The sequence below is a fragment of the Manis javanica genome, chromosome 7, assembly GCF_040802235.1.
Source record: "Manis javanica isolate MJ-LG chromosome 7, MJ_LKY, whole genome shotgun sequence".
Taxonomy (NCBI): domain Eukaryota; kingdom Metazoa; phylum Chordata; class Mammalia; order Pholidota; family Manidae; genus Manis; species Manis javanica.
In genome coordinates, this window is record NC_133162.1 from 56,170,739 (window position 1) to 56,190,019 (window position 19,281).

General features: G+C 40.7%; 1 protein-coding gene across 12 annotated transcripts in view; it reads left to right on the top strand.

The window, feature by feature from the left end:
- FAM13C (family with sequence similarity 13 member C) overlaps positions 1–19,281 on the top strand; it is a 119,405-nt gene that overhangs the window by 48,484 nt on the left and 51,640 nt on the right. For all 12 annotated transcript variants that reach the window (XR_012133240.1, XM_073241020.1, XM_073241019.1 and 9 more), the window contains 2 exons: positions 6,018–6,136; positions 18,974–19,037. Coding sequence is in view for 11 of the 12 variants with exons in the window: in XM_073241020.1 (XP_073097121.1) it covers positions 6,018–6,136; positions 18,974–19,037 (183 nt within the window). In the remaining variant the exon portion in view is untranslated. The remainder of the gene's footprint in view (positions 1–6,017; positions 6,137–18,973; positions 19,038–19,281) is intronic.

The window sequence follows — 19,281 nt, forward strand, 5'->3', positions numbered from 1 at the left end:
GCTGTTTATTTCTTTGAAATATTTCCACTTTAGCTCATGAGCAGAAATACCCTATCTCTTCTCTCATGGGAACAGAGGAATCCCCTGCTTTTTGAAAGTCCATATTATGCCACTTCACTTCTATGAAAGGTCTACATTACTATCTGTTCTCACTAACTACAAGGAATCTAAAAAGGAGTTTTGCTTAAAAAAAAAAGCTGCAAATCAAAACAACATTGAGCATTTTTTTTGTAGTGAGCTGTTAAAGAGGCAGTGCACACCCTGAGTAGTGAGAGGGGCCCCGTCAGGCTCCTTCCCCAGTACCTATACTCAGCATCTCAGTAGCAAGCTGCTGTAGCTTTGGACTGTATGTGTGAGCATCTGTGCTCTATTTCGATTTATTTTGTGCATCTGTTGGCAAGATGCATCCTAAAAGGTATCAAAGAAGCCTAATATTTTGGTTCTGTTTTTTGGTTCTGGGAATGCTCAAAAATTTTTCCAAAATTTTACTTATTAATGGTGATTGTTTCTTTGCTTTACACCATTTTGGCTTTTAAAGGTTTCATAAGAATGCTCTACTTTCCAGTATTGGGGAAACCTGTAGTCTTAAAATATATAAGTCTGTCAGATTTTGCAGGGTCTTCAGGAAGGCATCCCTTTTATAAAACACAATGTTTTTGGCCTAGGTAAGTCAACTGTCTTCACTTGACTATTCTCATTAGAGAAAACTGGGGGAATAAAATCTACCCTCTAGTTTTAAATGTGGAAATACAGGTTTAAAGTGCCTAGTTTAGTGCCTGGTACAGAACAAGCCCTCAGTGAATGTTACTTGACTTGAAAAGTGGACCAGATAGACAACATAATTTGAATGCCTGTTTTTTCCTACTAGAAATTATTAAAACTGTAAGCAGTAAACTGGGTGATATATCTGTATTACAGATAAGAAAATAGGATCAAAGGAAATCCCACTTTGTGGGCATGCATAGATTTTGAACCTTCATGACTTATTTATTTCTGTGTAGAAAGAGTGACTAAGGTAGGCAAAACTTATTTAAAAAATAGGTCCAAAGAAACAGTTCTTTAAGTTCCTTGCTTCCTAAAGGGTCAGAATATTTTAAATAATAATCAGATACACATTTTTTAAATGAAAATTCAAATTAGTTCTTCCAGAGCATCCTTTCCCTCAATTATGAAATGAATGTGATAATCTAATAGTTCTTTTTAATCAGGGCTAAGGGTCTTTAAAACTCCCAATTATTCAAAAGGACTTTAAGTCACTTTTGCAGACATATGCAGGTTTAGGAAAGGGTCATATAAGATAGGATAGATTTATGACACTTTTCCTGTTCATTTTAAGAGCTGAATATTTAGGCTTTTCTGCACTATGGAGAACTCGGATGTACTAATCGTGTAGTAAGTAGAACTCTTGGGAAAAACATGCTCTCACAAATGAAAGACTTTGTTACTTGCAATGGTGTGATTAGTTATAAAACCAATTTAATATAAAATTTAAGTCAGCAGTTAAAGAAATAAATTTTTTAATCAACTTTGGAATAGAATGGACACAGATAAAATCTCAAGTGTGAGATGATGAGAGAAGTTAATGTTTTTTTTGACCACATCTTGGAAGGAAGATTTAGAGGATGTGTTTGTGTCTGACGCCCAAGGGAAGCATTCTGATTTGGCAAGCTACAGCAGATGAGCAAAGACTGGGATCAGGGTGGAAATTCTTTTCTTCCTTTTGGTTCATGGATTTGTACAAATTGAGGAACTTGGAAGGGCCTGAATCAGTGGCCATGCACTGGATCAAAACTAGATTCTCCCAAGTTCTCTAAGAGTCAGCTGAACTCACTAAAATCCTAACAATAATGAAATATTGTACTTCACCATTTCTGCTTAGAGGCAGCTCATTTTCCTTGACTCAGCTGGGGTTTTGAGCTTCTCATCCTAAGAGTCAGCTTCTCTCTTGTCATCATGCACTATCCTAGCCCCTGCTCACGGTCCAGAAAATAACCTAAGTAACGTTTGTTTTATGGACAGCTTTCTTATGAAAGGTCTCAGAGTTTAGTCAGTTTGCTCCTAAATATAGCAAAGAACAAACAAATCACTCCACTGAGGGTGGAATTGGGACATGGAGGAGGTGAGGCAAAGGGAAGAGGAGGATGGCTGGGAGCAGGAGAAGCGGGGGATTACCTGTTTGTCAGGTGCTGATCAGCCTGTGCCTGGCCAGGTGTCAGGAAGGCAGGCCTGGAGGAGAGGGTCCTGGCATCTTCCTCATTCCCCTGGGTCATCTTGGACCTGCCCATCCGGCAGACACATTAATATCAAAGTAAGCAAGTTAGTGTCTGTCCTCCTACACTTCAGTCTTCACCAAACAGGAGATTTTAAAGTTATTTGTGTGCAGATATATTATTCACTTTTATATAACCCCCTTAACTATCATCCTTAGTATACAGTAGATTGTTTCTTTTTAAGTAAAAATAAATCTCAATTATTTCAGGTAAACACCCTGCTTTAATGTTCTAGAACTTTATTTAAAGCTGGGTGTTAAAGCAGATTCTAAATATGTTGAACTTAAATGAGCAAAAGTAATCTAATGTGTTCTTCTTGTCCAGATGTTGTCACCTTAGGGGGGCGGGTGGGGAAAGTATGTTAACTCTCAATCAGCCACCAGTACATTATCTACTATACAAGGACTTCCTTGGGTAATCCTCATTAACCTTGTCACTGGCCAGGTGGTGAATTCCAAATGGAGTAGAGATGTGAGTTCACCACGGGGGTGAGTCCTGGTCTGTCATGTGTTTGGCTAAATCCATCACAGAGGCAAATTATTGATGGAATATTACTGTTCTTGTTTTATGTTTTTCCCTTTATATCCATGAGTAAATGACAGTTAGCATCACAATACCTTCGAAAGCTACTGTTCTGCTAATTCAATAAGATAGATACCTCCTTTTCTTCTGCCTTCCCCTTGTAAGAGAAAACACAAAGTTATTTTTAAAACTGGGCAAGTAAGGACTGGTGTTTACTTCCCTGTTTCCTATGAGGTTCTTACATCCTCCAGATTTAGGCTCTGGAAGTGTGTCCTCCTCACAGGACATCATTTGTGCTCTATGAGCATGCTCTGTGGCTCCTCGATGCTAACACATCTTTTTACACTTTCACCTTCCTTATATCTGAGTGTACCTTAAAAGTGATGGGTGCATTTAATGTGACATTATTATTATTTTCTCTAAAAAGCTGTTAGTTAAACTGATGGTGGCTTTTATAATCGATAATATCTTAGAATAGAGGGGAGTAGTCGTGTTTTAGTTATCTATAGCTATGTAACAAATAACCCCAGGACTTAAAATAACAATCATTTATTACCATTTATGGTATCTGTGGCTCAAGAATTCACTTGGGGCACATTGGGGAGGTCTTACCTCTGCTCCTTGATGTCTGGGGGCTCAGCCAAGGGATGTGTAGTCTGCAAGATGGAATTATCTGAAGGCTCAGTGATTGCCATGCGGACTTTGCTGGGCCTGTTTAGTCCACCTGTGGCCATTCTGTGAAGAGATGTTGGAGTGGAAAGGATGAAAATGAAAATCTTTATTCTTCTTATGAACAAAAAATGGTTTTTCCAAACTCATAGGAGTTCCAGAATGAAGAATCTATGCAGAATTTTCTGAGAGGTTGGCCTTGAGCTCTGGTCTAGGGTTTTTCGACTGACACTTTGGAACATGATTGAACATCCTGTTGTTGGAAAAAGCAGTCTCTGCCACTACAATTATGCCTATATTTTGCATCAGAGTCTCCTCTATTGGTTAGTATTCAGGGTAATTTATCCCAAATTCCTCACTTACTCTCCCCAACTCTCCTTGCCAACTTGAAGTTTTAAATCCTTAGAGGGCAGAAGCATAGCTAAAGGTACCACTTTTCTGTCCATTTGCATCAGAAACTTGATTTTCAGCTGTCCCAGAACTCCTCATGCACCCATGTCAGAGACAAGCTCTCCTCTTGCAATGCTGTGAGATCTCTAACCTCAGCAGAAGGCAGCAGCTTCTCCAGAACCTCCTTTGTCATCTCTAACATAACTCATAAAGTCTGGGGGAGTCCAACAGTGTGTGGCCTCTAGGTCTTCTCAACCCCTTATAAGTGCAAAGGATTTGACAAAGTACTGACTTAGAAAATTAAAAAAAAACTTTCTTAAAATGGTAATGTTTTAATAAAATGAAAATTTCTGGTTTCAACTTTTGAGAAACTAAAAGGGCCATTTCTTTAGGCCTACACATCTTGAGGCTTCTAAGTATGATTTTTAAAATATTATTATAGACACCTAAAACAAGCATCCCACCACAAAAATAGGTTTGCTTTTGCTGAACTCATTCAGGTTAAGTATCCAAGGATTTCCTTAACACTAGTTTCATCATATTGAGCTTCAAAGGAACTTTATTAAAGGAATATTATCATCAATGGCTCCCATCTGCTGTGTGCCTCCAGGAGGCTCGGATGACATCTTATTCATCAATCTTGGGAGCTTGGAGTGTTCCTGTCATTTTATAGACAAGGAAACTGAGGTCCGGACAATTGATCTAAGTTGCCTAAGGTCACATGCCTAGTAAGTAGTAAGCCCAGGTATCTTGCTTGAAAACCATGGTTTGGGGGAAACTTGGCCAGTGTTTGGGTAGCTGTAGAATTTCTCACAAGCAGCTACTAAGTCCAGGGAACTGTTATATACTCTTGGAACCCTTTCTTGTGGACACATGTAGGGTCTTCTTGACTAAAGCTGGAGGCTTAGAAAAATGGAACTAAAAGATCCTGGGGAGGCCTAATTCATTCCTTTTCTTCAGCTCAGCTCACCTTCCCCATTTTAGCCCTCGTAGGAGTTCACATGACTTTGTTTTAGAACCTTCTGATGACTACTTGGCAGGTAACCCCACCCAATTATTGTAGTATTTTGGAAAAGTGACTTCAGAGACACTTGACATCTTGGCACTTGTACTGACTTCAACCCATACCCCAAACAGAGGCACTCAGTCTATATTTCCACCACGATAGATACTGCACTGTCGGACCCACATTCACCACATCACGTGACTATTGTGACAGCATGACAGTGACCATCTGCATTTACTGAATTTCTTACTGATTTTGGTTTTAGTATTTCATTATCAGATAATGAGTGGCACTTTATCCTAAGGAAAATCTGTCAGAGGTTTGGCATGGCTCAAAGACTCCAGTGGTTGAACTGCTAAACATATGTAAGTCTTACAGTTTTGGTGTGTGTGCCTTGAATTGAAACCAGGCTTATTTTAGTTTTGGTGTATTCAATACTCTCTAGAGAGTTTAGCTTTCTGGAGTTTTCTAAATTAAAAAGTGGATTGCATCTTGGGAAGGCTAATGTGATTTCTTTGGATGCAGTGTAGCCAATGGCAAGTGTATGTGTGTGTGTGTAACAAGGAGGAGGAAGGGCAAAATCAAGTATGCTTGGGATTTGGAATTTATAAAGTGGTTTGTTCCTTAGTTTTCAGTCTAACTTAAATTTATTTCTCATTACAGGAATACTTGTTTATTGTAAAAAATATAGATGAGCCCCTAAAAGAAGAAAAAGAAATGACATCTCACAGTTAGTCATTATTAAGAGAGAAAAGAAATGACATATCAGAGTTTGTGACTGTTAAGATTTTGTGGGTGTACGTTGTTCATATGTAAATTTGTTTTTGCAAAAATGAGCACATGTGAAAAATATTCTAGAATTTATATTTTCAGATATATCTTTTCATTAAATACTCTTCTATAATATTTTTAATGTCTGTAAAGTCTTCATGGTATGACAGTGTCATATCTTTTGAGCATTAGGTGTTTTTCTTCTTTGTCACTTTGCAGCAACTGACTGATAGGAAGAGACTTCTGAATTTCAGATCACTCAGTGGCCCACTTCCCCAGCTCCAGTCAGTGGAGTGTGTTTTGTATTGCTGCCCCCCAACCCCAGACAAGGAATGCCACCCGAACTGATGGGGCTGACAGCTCATCTGCTTCTGCTGTTTCTTTTGCAGGAGACAGAGCACGTGGTTCCCAGCCAGTCTGAGTGTCGGGGGAGAACAGGAGCACCAGCTCAAGAGAGTCCACAAAACCACACTTTCAGGTGCCAAGAGCCCGTGAGAGTTCAACCAAGGTGGGCCCTTTGTTGTCAGAAGTTTCCCTGTGCCTGGAGTTCCTTTCCCAGAAATGCTAATGCCTGTGCTTGCCAGGTTGGCAAGAGGCAAGGCTTCCTGACTTTTGTTTGTATTTCTGTGGTCAGAGAAGCTGCTTAAAGGGACCTAGAAGGAAAATCACCGAGTCTAGGAGAAATGTAAATAACCTGCTTAACTTGTCTTCAGTTTGAAGGTGATTAGTCTTAAGGTTTAGAGAGGAGTAAAGATGGTCTTGCTCTTGGAGAGAAAAATGCTGATTTCATTTTTCTCTCTCATTCCATGTCAGAGATGATTAGGTCTTCCTCTGTGATAATAATTGGTGATGACAGTGCAGACATTAAGTCAGTAGCTTTTTACACACTATGTCATTTAGCCTTTCGTCTTCCTCATAAAGTGGGTAGTCACAGGCCCACTTCATGGAGGAGGACTTTAAGGCCCTTCCTTGTCTGATGCTGCACAAGTGAAAAAGGCTGAGACAGAATTTGAACCTGCAATTGTCTGAATACGGCACAGCAGGCATGGCTTCTGTGCTGATCCTGGTGGTGACCTTAAGTCCTAAAGTAGCCCCAGGCGGGGCTCTCTGGTCTGCTAGACCTGCTGGAGACCTCGCTGGGTCCAGGGCAAGAACGTGTGTGGAAAGCTGTCTGTAGCAACGTTGGCGTGGCATTCTGACAGGAGCCTGGCATTGCAGCTGTCTACGGAAAAATCTCTTCTGGAAATAAACAGAAGAAATAATTCAAGTGTTAGTTGTATCAGCTGTCTTTGTAGGATCTTGTGTGCAGTGCAATCATAGCCTTCCCTCAGTGGAAAGGGAGTGCTACGCTTCTGAGCATGACCTTTAGAAAATTTTTCTAAGGGTGCACAGTCTAAATGAATCAACAAACTGTAGAGAAGTTGGCTGTGCTATGTAATTGTGCTTCAAAATACTCAACATACTAAACTGAGAATCATAGAGCCCCAAAATGTTGGAGAAGACCCCCAAAATAAGGTGATCTACTATCCAGTTGGATTACTGGGCACTTTTTATCACTTGCTCACAGGTTGCTGTCTCTTGTCTGTTTATTCTTATCTAATCTTAGGTCAGGTGACATTCAACCTTGTCATTTCTCTGCTGATCAGAACAGAACCCCCTATTTAAGGCCTTAATATAATAAAGCTGTTTCAGGCTGACTAGAATCAAGTGAGGCAGTGACCTTGTCTCCCTTCACTAGATTGGTGACTCTCTCTCAGCAAGAATAATAGAACTATATTTCCATGTATATTTTAAAATTTTTAAATAAAAATCAAAACTAAACTAAACATTCATATTTTCATATGGAATATATGGTGGCCCTCTGGAGCGAGTATTCCACAGTGGCTTTTAGGGAAAAATGATAGTAGCAGTTAACATTCTCAATGATGTTTTATATCCCATCTACAGGAGAGGAAGGTAAATGGTAGTGTTGCCACTATCAAAGGGCAAGTGAGAAGTTTAACAGGATCCTGTGGTGGGAATCATTCACGTGTGATTAGTAAGGGCTACAGGAATTGAATTAGAATACCTGTATGAGGAAACATGGAGGGCAGCAGTCCTTACATTTGGGGGTGGTAAGTTACAGTTCTCTTTAGATTCTCGGGGATCTTATGGCACCTTTTCTCAGAAAAAAAGATGCCCTCACACACAAAAATTCTAGGAGGTTCCGAGACCTCATCTGCATGTCAGGAAGAGGAACCAGATAGAGGGTCACTAGGGCCTTCCTCATATGTGAGGCTTGTCTCCCCAGCAGACTGGCCACTCTTTGCAAAAACACATCTCATCTCTCTTCTATACCTTAGCAAACCTCCATAGGACCCCAAATACCTTTTCTTTTTCCCTTCTGGCCTCCATGTTCCACTTCGACAGGATCTAGCTTTCTGAGCTAGCAGAATGTTCTGGGCACCTGTGTTGGTGATAGTGGGATCCAGTGTTAAGATCAGGAGTGGTTTTACTTCAGTTATGTCTAGTACTGTTAGGTTTAGTATTCAGATTGGACTGGTAATCTTTAAATTAGAGTTATTTGTCACAACAGTGGTGGCATCACCTTGGGACATTATAATGTGATAAGAAAAAGTCCATCTCAAAATATTATAGGGATTGTGAAATTTGATGGAGTAGTGAAATGAGATCTCAGGCTAAAAACAACTCTAAGTCAGGTAGCTCACATTCCTGATAGCATTCTTCTTCTGTTTTAAGCCAGCATATGGCCAGGTTCAGATGTATCATGGCCAGTAAGATCCTGATAGAGACATGACAGTGTAACAGGAGACTCCAGACAGAGGGCTGGCTCAAAGGGAGGGGGGAAGCCAGGCTGTCTCAGCAGGTAGAAAATGCCACCTTCTTGGCGGGTGGGGGAAGAATGTTTTTAGCATAATGAATACTTGAAGAAAGGGAAGAAAGATCTTCAGCAAGGAGCTGTCAAGGAATTCCAAGGAGTAGTTAGTCTTCAGAGAATGAATCCATCCTTGCAGAAGTGGGATTTTTGGAGCTGATTGTGTTATGGGATGGGTATTGATCTTTCCATGCATGCCAAAGGGAAATAGTTTCATACCTTCAGATCTGTGCATGTTGTATCTTTGGCTCTTTCTAGCACAAGGGGCCTTTATCTGTGTCTGTGGATGAGCTTCAGAATGTCTCTGAATGTTTTTGCCGAAGTTTGAGTGAGTGTATGTGTGTGTGTATGTGTATTAGATATATATGTATATATAAAATATATACTATATTGGTTTTCTGTTGCTCCTGTGGCAAATGATCACAGACCTGTAGTTTATAGCAACACAAAATTATAATTTTCATCTTCATAGGACAGATGTCCAATATGGCTTTCACTGGGCTAAAATATAGGGGTCAGCAGGCCTGCATTCCTTTCTTGAAGCTCTTGGGGAGAATCAGTCCATTTCCCTGCCTTTCCCCGTTTCCAGAGGCTTCCTACATTTCTTGGCTCATGGCCTCTTCCTTCTTTTTCAAAGCTAGCCACCTTGCATTTCTCTGAGCATTCTACCATACATCTCCTTCTGACCATGCCTGGGAAAGATTTTCTGATTTTAAGGGTTCATATGATTAGATGGGGCTGACTCATATAATCTGTGATGACCCATCTCCAGGTCCTTGACTTAATTACATCTGCAAAATCTCTTTTGTCATGTAAGAGTAACATGGGGAAGGGGAGAGGGATGAGGACATGGACATCCTGGTGATGGGGTGGCACTGTTCTGCCTATTCAATGTATGTTGATTTTTCCAGGGAAAACCTCTAAGGCATTTATCAAAATTTCATACGTTACTCATGATCCCCAGAAAAGGTTTAGAACCACTCTCCTAACCTTTTCCTACCTCTGTGTTTGCTTGTTCTTAATGTCCTTGACAGAGCCAACCTCAGATACCAATTTTGCCCCTTCTGTCCTCTTTCATTGCATCCTTCCACCTACTTGCCATGATCCCCCTCATCCCTATGTTAGAGTCCATGGCAGTACAGTGAGCTACAACAGAGATCTAAGATTTGGCATCCTGCAGGTGTATCTGGAATGGTATATTTGGCTCAAAGAGTGTTTTTAAATACTTTGATTGAATATTTAAAAATCAGGAGGCTTTACAAATCTTTAGCATTCTTTTAAAAGACCCGAAGATGGGATAAACCAGGGTCTCTATTTCTACAAGGCAGCAGCAGTTAGCTGGAGCTGAAGTGCAGCTCTCCATTTTTCCATAATTCCTGCCTAGATGTCTCCATTTATTTATGCTCTTTGTCTGACTTCTATAGGCATTTGATTTATAATGCCTGCTTCAATCCTTCTCTTCCCAGCAACTGCTCATTCTGGGTGCTCTAGCTGCCTGGAGCTAGGTCCTAATAAGGTGATAGCTGATACTGCCTTATTGCTTCCTTTCTAAGATGAAGTATTTATGTTTTAACTTGGATGTTCAGTGCATCTGAATGGAGGGGCTGCATGTTACCCTACTCTGGTGTGCTCCTCGGTGGCTGCAGCTTTTCAAAACATGTAAAATTAGAGAGCTGCATTTGGTTAAAGTGAGAATGAAGCCTTAATAATCATTGAATACAATGTTCTCATTTTCCAGTTTGACACCCAGTGAGGCTGTTGATATACTTAAGCCCTCACTTCCCTCCAATAGAACCAGCACAAACACCGTAAGTCTGTTTAGAGCAGTCACTTGATGAATATGTATCGATTTGATTGATTTTTATAGCTAAAGTCAGTACCAATCCTGTAAACCCTCAGATATGACAAAGGAGAATATACAAATGTAAGAGAATGCTAATGAAATTGGGGATTTTTACCCAGCTAAGGAAATTTACTTTTGAGAGGGATGAACTCGCTTGTGTTTAAAACACTCTATTAAAATTTATGACAGCATTATTAAACCTTTAGTGTTACTAAAGACCCTGTCTGCACAAACAAGAGCTGTTCTATAGTACTATGTTACTACTAATAAGTTGGTGGTTACATTTTATGAATTGGAGCTCATTAGCCTTCTCACCTGTTTAGTCCCCAGTTAGAGGGGTTTGAAGATTTGGGTATTATCAATGATAATGGCTTTGATGGCTTTGACTATTTTTGTAACATTCCAAATGAAAGAAAAGGCTTTGTTGCTTTATGGAAAGAGGAAGTTTTGCTGGCAGCAATTTTTCCATGGGGGATAAATCCTTTCATCTTTTTGTTTTTGAGGTAGACAACTTTGTGTGTTTTAATGATTGTTTCTTATTAAATGTTTTTCATAGAAGTAAGTGGATTCTTAATGAGCTCTGCTAAGAAGAAGCAGTGAATTAAGAGTATGGGCGTGCAGAGATTTTTAACAGAAGACAAGATCTGCCTTTCTGTGCTGTGCCAGAGCAGGCGCTTGGCGAGTTACCAGCATGTTTTTATTAGTGCGCTCTTAGGATTTCTTCCTCTCTGCCTATCTTTGTTTTATGGGGTAGTGGCAGGGAGGTCGGGGGGTGGGGATTGAGGTAGAAATTTTTAAAAATTAGTTTGTTTTGACTGTGTTTTGAGACTCCTGGGTAATGAGTGGGTTCTAAAATAGTTTACTTTGCTTGTGCTGTATAGGAAGGGAGCCGTGTAGAGAGGGCTCTGCTTCATCCCCCCATCCATGGGCTCAGAAACAATCTGGTGGAAAGGAAAGAACTTTCAAATTAAGAAATGCAAGGATTTATGCCTCTCAGTGACCTGGTGCCTTCACTCAAATCCCTGAATCCCCTCTAACACTTGTTTGGGTCACATGATTTCTCAGGCCCCTTCTGGCTTTAATACTGAAAACAGTCTAGGTGTTTAAAGTATTAGACTTGGAAAGACTTTAGCTTAATAATACAGGCTTGCAGTCACAAAAAATAACTCCCCCTCCTTGCTATAGAGCATAAAAAAATGCCTTCACCAAATCCTTAAACTACTGATTGAGAAAGAGCCTACACTTAATTATTCTGGGAATAAAACAATTTCTTTCCTTTTTTTTTTTTTAAAGGCATGTGCCCTTGATTACTAGATAAATTGTTAGTACTTTCATGGACAATGATTAGGCATAAAGGTAAAAGGGAAACTCAAAGACATTCTCTCATTCATAAAAAAATAAAAATAGAAACATGGTTATATTGGAAAACACAGAAAATTTAAAGGAAATAAAAAGTTCTTGTAATCTTACTACCCACATAACCACTGTTACTATTGTAGCATACATTTTTATGTTGTTGCTATTATTTTAATGTGGCCATAAAAAAGAATTTGTGTATGAAAGGGGCTTCCAGATGTCTTAGGGCTTGAATCTGTTAGAAGCACTATTTATTTTAAGCAGGCCCCAGAAATATAAAGGTACATCTTTACACATAAACTAGATAGTAGAGTGGTGGCTTTTCCCCAGGCTGGTGAGTTCATTTATGGCTAAGGTGAACAAATTTGATTTTCTATTAACAAATTCTCTAACATACAGTTTTCTGTAAGAAACATGATTTACAGACATTGTTGTCATTATAGCGCTGTGTTAGAAATAATATTTCTAGGGGATTGAATGGAAAACTTTGTCCTAAGTTCTCAACATCATGGAAAGCTTCTTGGTCTAACTTGAATAGATTTAAGACAAACTTCAATAATGAACAGAAGACAGAGTGTGTGTAAACTTAAATCTAATTTGGAACTTGGCCCAGCTGGTTAGATCCAGTGGTCCTGAGGCCACGGGAATTAAGCTGTTCCTCAGCTTACTGTTCATCTTCCCAGGGCGGCGATTGGCTGTCCGAGGGCTCCTGTTGCAGTGCTCATCAATGGGGTCATGGATTTGCAAGACCTATGCTAAGTCCTGCACATTCACACAATTGGTGACACGTACAGCTTCCACCAACCCCTCTCTATCATTCTTTTATCCTTAACCAATTTATTTAAATTGTATATATATATATATGAAATTTTTCCTTACATATGAAACCTTGGAGACACATTTCTGTAAAACTTGTTTGTCTCACTTAATTGTATTTTTCCACATCATAAAACATTCTAAGATATAGATGGCTGTGAAATATTATATTCTGTGGGTATACCATCATTTATTTAACTAATTCTAAATCATATATTTTGGTTACTTCTGGGATTTTTATCTATTAATATTGCTGTAGTAAGGATCATTTAAAAATATTTAAAATATTTCTGTGTATATCCTTTATAATTTCTTCGGCTTAAAGGTAAAAGCCATCTAGGCATAGGATTTAAAATGATAAACGGAAAGGAGACTTGGGATATAAAACTTTCAGTTATCTAATCACGGAAGAAGACGGGAATATAATGGATAATTATTCATTTGAGAGAACTAGATAGTCTGGTGACTGAATTTCTGTATGAGGAATCATACGTTAGTGGCTCATCAGAATAGAACATTTGAGACAATTCAATCCCCTCCTCCATACTTGTATATTCTAGATATTTCTATTTCATCCACCAGCCTTCATAGGTTTCTAGTTCAAACTGTTGCTGAGGGCAAAGTGCCTCTGGCTCTAACATTCCCAGAGGACATTGGGAAGTCATGCCAAGTGTGATGCAATTTGTTGTACAGGACTGCCTCATGTATCTTGGGCTCTGGCATCTTTAGCACTAGCTCACAAAATGTGTCAGTAGGTACCTCCAGCCTCTGGCCAATCACAATAGCCCCTACATGCTCCCTGGAGGGCATACAACCCTACCTTGAGAAACACTAATCTCCATGATGGATATTTAAAACTGCTTCATGAGAATCTTTATTAACATGGGCACATGTTCATGGCATGATCTGTTTATACAAAGGGGAAAAGCAATTACATAACAGTATTACAGTGTGATACTATTTTTGCTTAATATGTAATTCTGTACAGAAACATGTACTAGACAGGCAAAAATAAATATTTTATTGGTGTTACTTTCAGGTGGGATGGTTGTGGGTGATTTACAAATATTCTTTCAGTTTTTGCTCTCCAAATTTCTCCCCATGGAGTCCCTATTGAGTTTGTAATTGAGGAAATTATTTATAAATGAAAAATTATGTACTGTTCAGGATTTAGAACTATAATAAATTTGTTAATGTCTCTGCAATCATATTAAGTAATTTTATTTTCTGTTTGTTTTTTTTTAACTGTTGTATCTCAGTTTGAGGCAGACAGGAATATTAGGAGAAAATGGATTTATATTTTACTTTTGTTAGCTGGAGGAAACTTAAAAGGCATTTATGGGTTGGGTCAGTTGGTATCAGAAAGCAAACAGTAAAGGTGATTTTTATAGGGTCAGGTGATGCTTAAAACCAGAATTTGTGTCCTATGCACCTCTTCATTTGAGTGTTATGTTCTGTAGATAAAAGCAGAAGGTCTCTACTTATACCCTTTGAGTAGGGCAAGCCTCTGGGGTCTAGTAGTACAGCATTCTGAGAAAGTTCCTTTGACCCCACATATGCCATGAACAAAGGAAATACCAGGGCCCATACAAGTGGGGGTGGGGTCCAGGAGGAGAAAGGTTGAGAAAGGAGGCACAGGTAAGGCCAGATTTCAGAAGCTTCTTAAACAACGCCTTGAATTTAACACCAACTCGAACAAATAATTTTGGCCACACCCAGCCTATTGAATAAATCCAGACACACCTAATGGAGCCCTTGGGATGTGTATGTGGAGGGGAAGCTCCTGTAGAGTGAGGGATGTTGTCAGAAGTGGAGTGGAGATGAAAAGTGCTGGGCAGACAATGTCAGTAGTGTTGGAGGGACTCAGGGGCATGGGAAGAACTTGAAATTGATGGAAGAGAATTAAGAACCAGTTTTAAGGTAACTGCAAAAAGTACTTGCCTCTCTGATCATTGAGTTACCATTGCCCCTCAGACCAACACTAATCCAGATTCCGTTCAACTTGTGCCAAGACCACGTGGATAAGCACAGGGTTTCTGTTGAAGGTGTGTATGGTATTTGTTGTTTGCTGTAAAATGAAATGATAATGTGTATCCTCAGTGCTCTCTGGGAATAGTAGGTGCAGAGGTGTGGGCTCATTCAAGACACAGAAAAAAAGGCCCTAAGGTGGAAGTATTGTGTCCTGCAGAAGAATGTTACCAGATGACATGAGAAAGGGTGGCAGTAGCCAGACTGCACAGGGCCTGGTAGCCACGTTGTGGATTTAGCATTTTGTCTAAGTCCAGAGGGAAGCCATTGGAGGTTATCGACAAGGGAATGCCACACTCAGATTTACATCTTTAAAGACCACTCTAGGTTGTGGTGTGTGTTGTGCAGAAGCAGGAGGTTGTCTTGGAGACTAATGTGTCATCCACATGGGGGGAGATGGTGGCAGTGAAGACAGAGAGAAGAGGGCAGAAGAGACTCATGACCCTTTTTTTTAAAGAGAGAAATAAAACCTTTAAGAGGGCACAGGTGGGTTTCAGACTTGTGAATGCATGGCCGATCCTCTATTTCTTCTCTTCAATTCTGTGGCTCCTAGTGCTGCCTGGATCCATGAAGAGATGCCTCTCTCTCTGCGGAAAGTCCTCGGATGAGCCCCTCTGAAAGGGGGTTGGTGGCAGTGCTTATCCACACACTCCCTTCTCTCTAGGCCGAGGGTTGACTCAGGGAGGTAACTCTCCCACACTTCCAGGCTGAGGGAGTAAGGTCTGCCTCGAAAAAAGTTTGAGGCAGGAAAGCGAAGAGACTTGGCAGGTGCTTAAAGGAGGCCAGTGCGAGTCAGCTGAACCACCCATAGAGCTGCAGTGCCTGCCTGCAAGCACTGTGTCTCCTGGACTGAGCAGGGCCAGGCACAGGGAGCAGGTGACTAATGGATACACGCCAGTGGGTTATGGGAGGTGATGTGAGCCAAGTGCTCTGTAGCCTGCTCAGCAAACTGGGTGATGCTGTCACTGGTATTGGTAATGATGCCGCATTAGGACCTCTGCTCTAGCTGGGTCCCTTGTCCTCAGCATCCCTTCCCAAACACTCCTTTCTGGTTCAGCAGTACCCCCAGGACTATTCCACCTCCTTTCTTCTGTCTCGACATAGGCTTCATAGCTGACCCCCTGCCCACCCACCCACTGGGCATTGGTGTGCTTCTGGCTGTTTCTGGGCTCCACTCCGGCCCACCAAGGTGAGGAACAGTATCTGTTCCGGTGCAGTCGGGCTGCCTCGGGTTCAGTTTCTCATAGTGTCTCCAGGGACACAGGCCTCCCTTCTCCTGGAAGGTATCCCCTGGGGGGGTCAGGCCAGAAACTCCCAGGCACTCTGACCTCAGGGAAGTCCCTCATCTGTGCCCTTTTAGCCAGGTTGTTGCACCTGGACCTTCAGTATAATGTTTCTCTATGAAGAATCCCCTGGAGTGCTTACTAAATACATGTTACCAGTCCATTCCTCTGGAAATTCTGGTTCAGTAAGTGTGTGGCCCAGGAATCTCTGTTTTTAATAATACTGGTTGATTTTAATCTTCAGAGAATCATCTGGAAACAGGGTATGGGGCTTGGATCCCAGCTGCTGGGAGGCATCTTATTAGGGCTCAGCGTTCTGCTGCTAGCCATGACATCATTCTCCCCTCTGGGGGTTCACTGACCTGGTAAGTACATGGTTGAAAAGTCAGCTCATGAACGTCTCCTGACTGCTGGTTCTGTTTTCTGTCAGTGGTCTCTTTGGGAGGCATTTAAAATTCTATGCCTCGGTTTCTTTATCTTTCAAGTTGGCTGCCCAATATTTGACCTCAGCCCTTTAGTCAGAAATCTGGTGAAAAAGTAAAAAATAAAAAAACAATAAGAGAATGTCTTTGATACAACTTAGACTCCCTAGAGAAAGGAACTTTATATTTACCAGTATTGAGGATTGTTATTGTTGCTAATAATATTACGGGAATGTATTGGCATCTTGTCTGTGTCTGCATATAGAGCTATTGTTTACATAAAGAATGTTTTGCTCAGAGGGTTGTCCTCTTGGGATATACCTTTTGTTTTCCAAAGAGTTTCAGGAAACAACGGTCATACAGCTAGCCCGCTGTCATCCGGGTATGCATTAGTGCGTCCCATATTGCTTTCTACTACAGAGGCTCACTTTAATGCTGTGGACTAGCCTGAGCTCTTAGGAGTGGTCTAAGGCAGGCAGTGTCCAGCTGGAAGGTTCTGGTGGCAGATAAGTACTCTGAAGAGCGTGTGGACGCTCCTCTTTGCTCTTGGCCTTGGTTTTCCACTTGTGGACTGGAAAGCCACTTGCTCATCTTCGGCAGGTCTCCTCAGGGAAGAATGTGACTGCTTGTGGAAAGAGAGTCCTTCCAGCCTTGCAGTCCTACTAGCATGCTACAGGTGGAGTAGGGAGCATGAGTTGTGTCATAATCATGCACAAACTTAGGAACACACCAGATGGCAGCTGTCTATAACCCTGAGATGAATACTTTATGAACAAATATGTGAATGTCTGCGGTGTGTCAAATGCCAGGATTGGCCCTAGAGATAAAATGTTAAGCAAGACTTTTATAAGTCCCTGCCCCATAGAGTGTACCATCATGAGAAAGAGACAAATAATTATATGCAATGAGGGAACAAGACATGCTTGTAGCAGATGTATAAGATCAGAATGTGGGTAGGACATATGAAAGGGAGATCTGATTGGGAGCTGCCTGGTATCTAAAGAGTGAATGCATTAATCAGGAGAGAAAGTAGAAAGGGAGGAGCATTATGGGCACAGGAGCAGCACAGATGGAGGCCTGAGGTGGAAGAAGCATGGTGCATCCAAGGAACTGCAAGAATTGCCAGTGTAGCTGGAGCACAGAGACTGTGAGTGGTATGGATTGAGGCTGAAGAGTGCACAGATGCTAAACCCTTCAGGATGTCAGAGGATACCTTAACCATTTTGGTCCTTAAGTGCAATGTGCAGAAGGGTAAGTGGCAGGTGGTTGTGTGGAAAATGATTTGAGGAGGGTAGAGGGAATGTAGGAAGATCAGGGAGGTGGTCCAGAAGACACAGGAGGGTGGCTTGGCCTAAGGTGGGAGTGGTGGAGTGGAGGAAAGATGATGGATGCAAAGGTTGTTTGGGATAAGAAATGGAAAAACTTGGTAATAAATTGGCTGTTGAGCTCGAGGGAGTAGAAAAGTGTCAGATAACTCTCAGATGTTTTCCATTAGCAATTGGATGGATAGGGAAGCTTTTTACTGAGATATGGAAGGCTTTCTTCTACTAATTTAATGATAGATAGTTGAAATGTTGGTATAAATAAAAAATCCTATGCTAAAGTACTGTTTTTTCACAAATTATCACTCTCCTTAGGCCGAGAAAAATATCCTAATGCTTTGTTTGTTGTGCTATTTTGAATTGCAGTATACCTCCCTAGGGAAGGTCACTGCAGGGTGACCCTGCAGGCTGGCTCAGCACGTGTTTAAGGGTTCCAGCAATGTGGGAACACCAAACATTTGTAGAAAAGTTACACTTCAGTTGACTATCCACAATTTTGCATTCATAGAATCCAGGAAAAGCTCTTTTAATATTGGCACACTACTACAGTGGGGGAGATTTGTTTTTTTGTTTCTAATCTAAAAAAAAAATGATTCTAAGTAAATCTGCCTTGTTTCAAGTACTTTTTCTTCTGTTAGAATCCATGTAATGCCAAAACTCAGCTTCATCATGTTACCCAGCAATTACTATAACATTTATTATGTTAACTAAGAAAGAAGATGAGATTTCCAAAATGTGTCCTCACTGAACAAATGGTATCTTTCTGTAACAACTACATCAGATCACATAAATTCATTCAAAAAAAATTCTTTTAATGAATGAAAAGAATACTGAATTTATACTAGGTACTGAGGATTCAGCAGTGTAGAAAATGGACATAATCACTAATTTCTTGGAGCTCACATTTTAATGTAGAAATGCAAATGAACAGTGTAAGATAGTGAGAAGTGCTAAGAGGAAACTGAGGGTAGTGTGACAGAAAGTGAAGAGGAGGGCTGCTTCTAGTCAGGGCCATCAGGAGGGCCTTGTTGGGGGCTGACTGAAGTGACCGCGTATGTGGAGAAGAGTCAGCTCTGTGAAGGTTTGGGGAAAGAGCAGTCTGGGATGGCAAGTGTGAAGGTTTGAGCAGGGACTCAGCACTATGTGTTCAAGAAACAGAAGGCCAGAGAGGCTGGAGTGCAGGGGACAAGGCGAGGTGGGGTGAGGAAGGCTGGCAGAGTTTGAGCAGTGTAATGTGTTGCAGACCATTATAAAGCATGGGTCTGGATTTTATTCTATGCACAGTGGGACACCACCGAGGGTTTTTAACAGGTATGGCTGGATCTCTAGCCGCCAGCTTCAGTTGTGCATTGTTGAAAGGTTTCTTTGAAAAGGAAATAATTTTTCTTTGTATTTTATAGAATAGACCAGAGAGCTGCCATTTGGCCAAAGGATGCTTTTGAAACTCAGCAGGACATAAATGAGGTAGGTGCAGTCATTGTACGAACATGAATGTATTACTGTAGCTGATCATGAAATGTATTATGCTTTCCTAGTACTAGGATTATTTTTGATTAAAAATTTAAGTAATTTTGCTCTTAAGTGAACTTGTTTTCCTTATAGTTCTTTGGGTAGTATTTTTCTCACTCTGGAGCAAATACATTTAAAATATTATTTATGAGACCACTCACTGCATCCTAGAACTAAACTACATCCAACAGTCACTTCA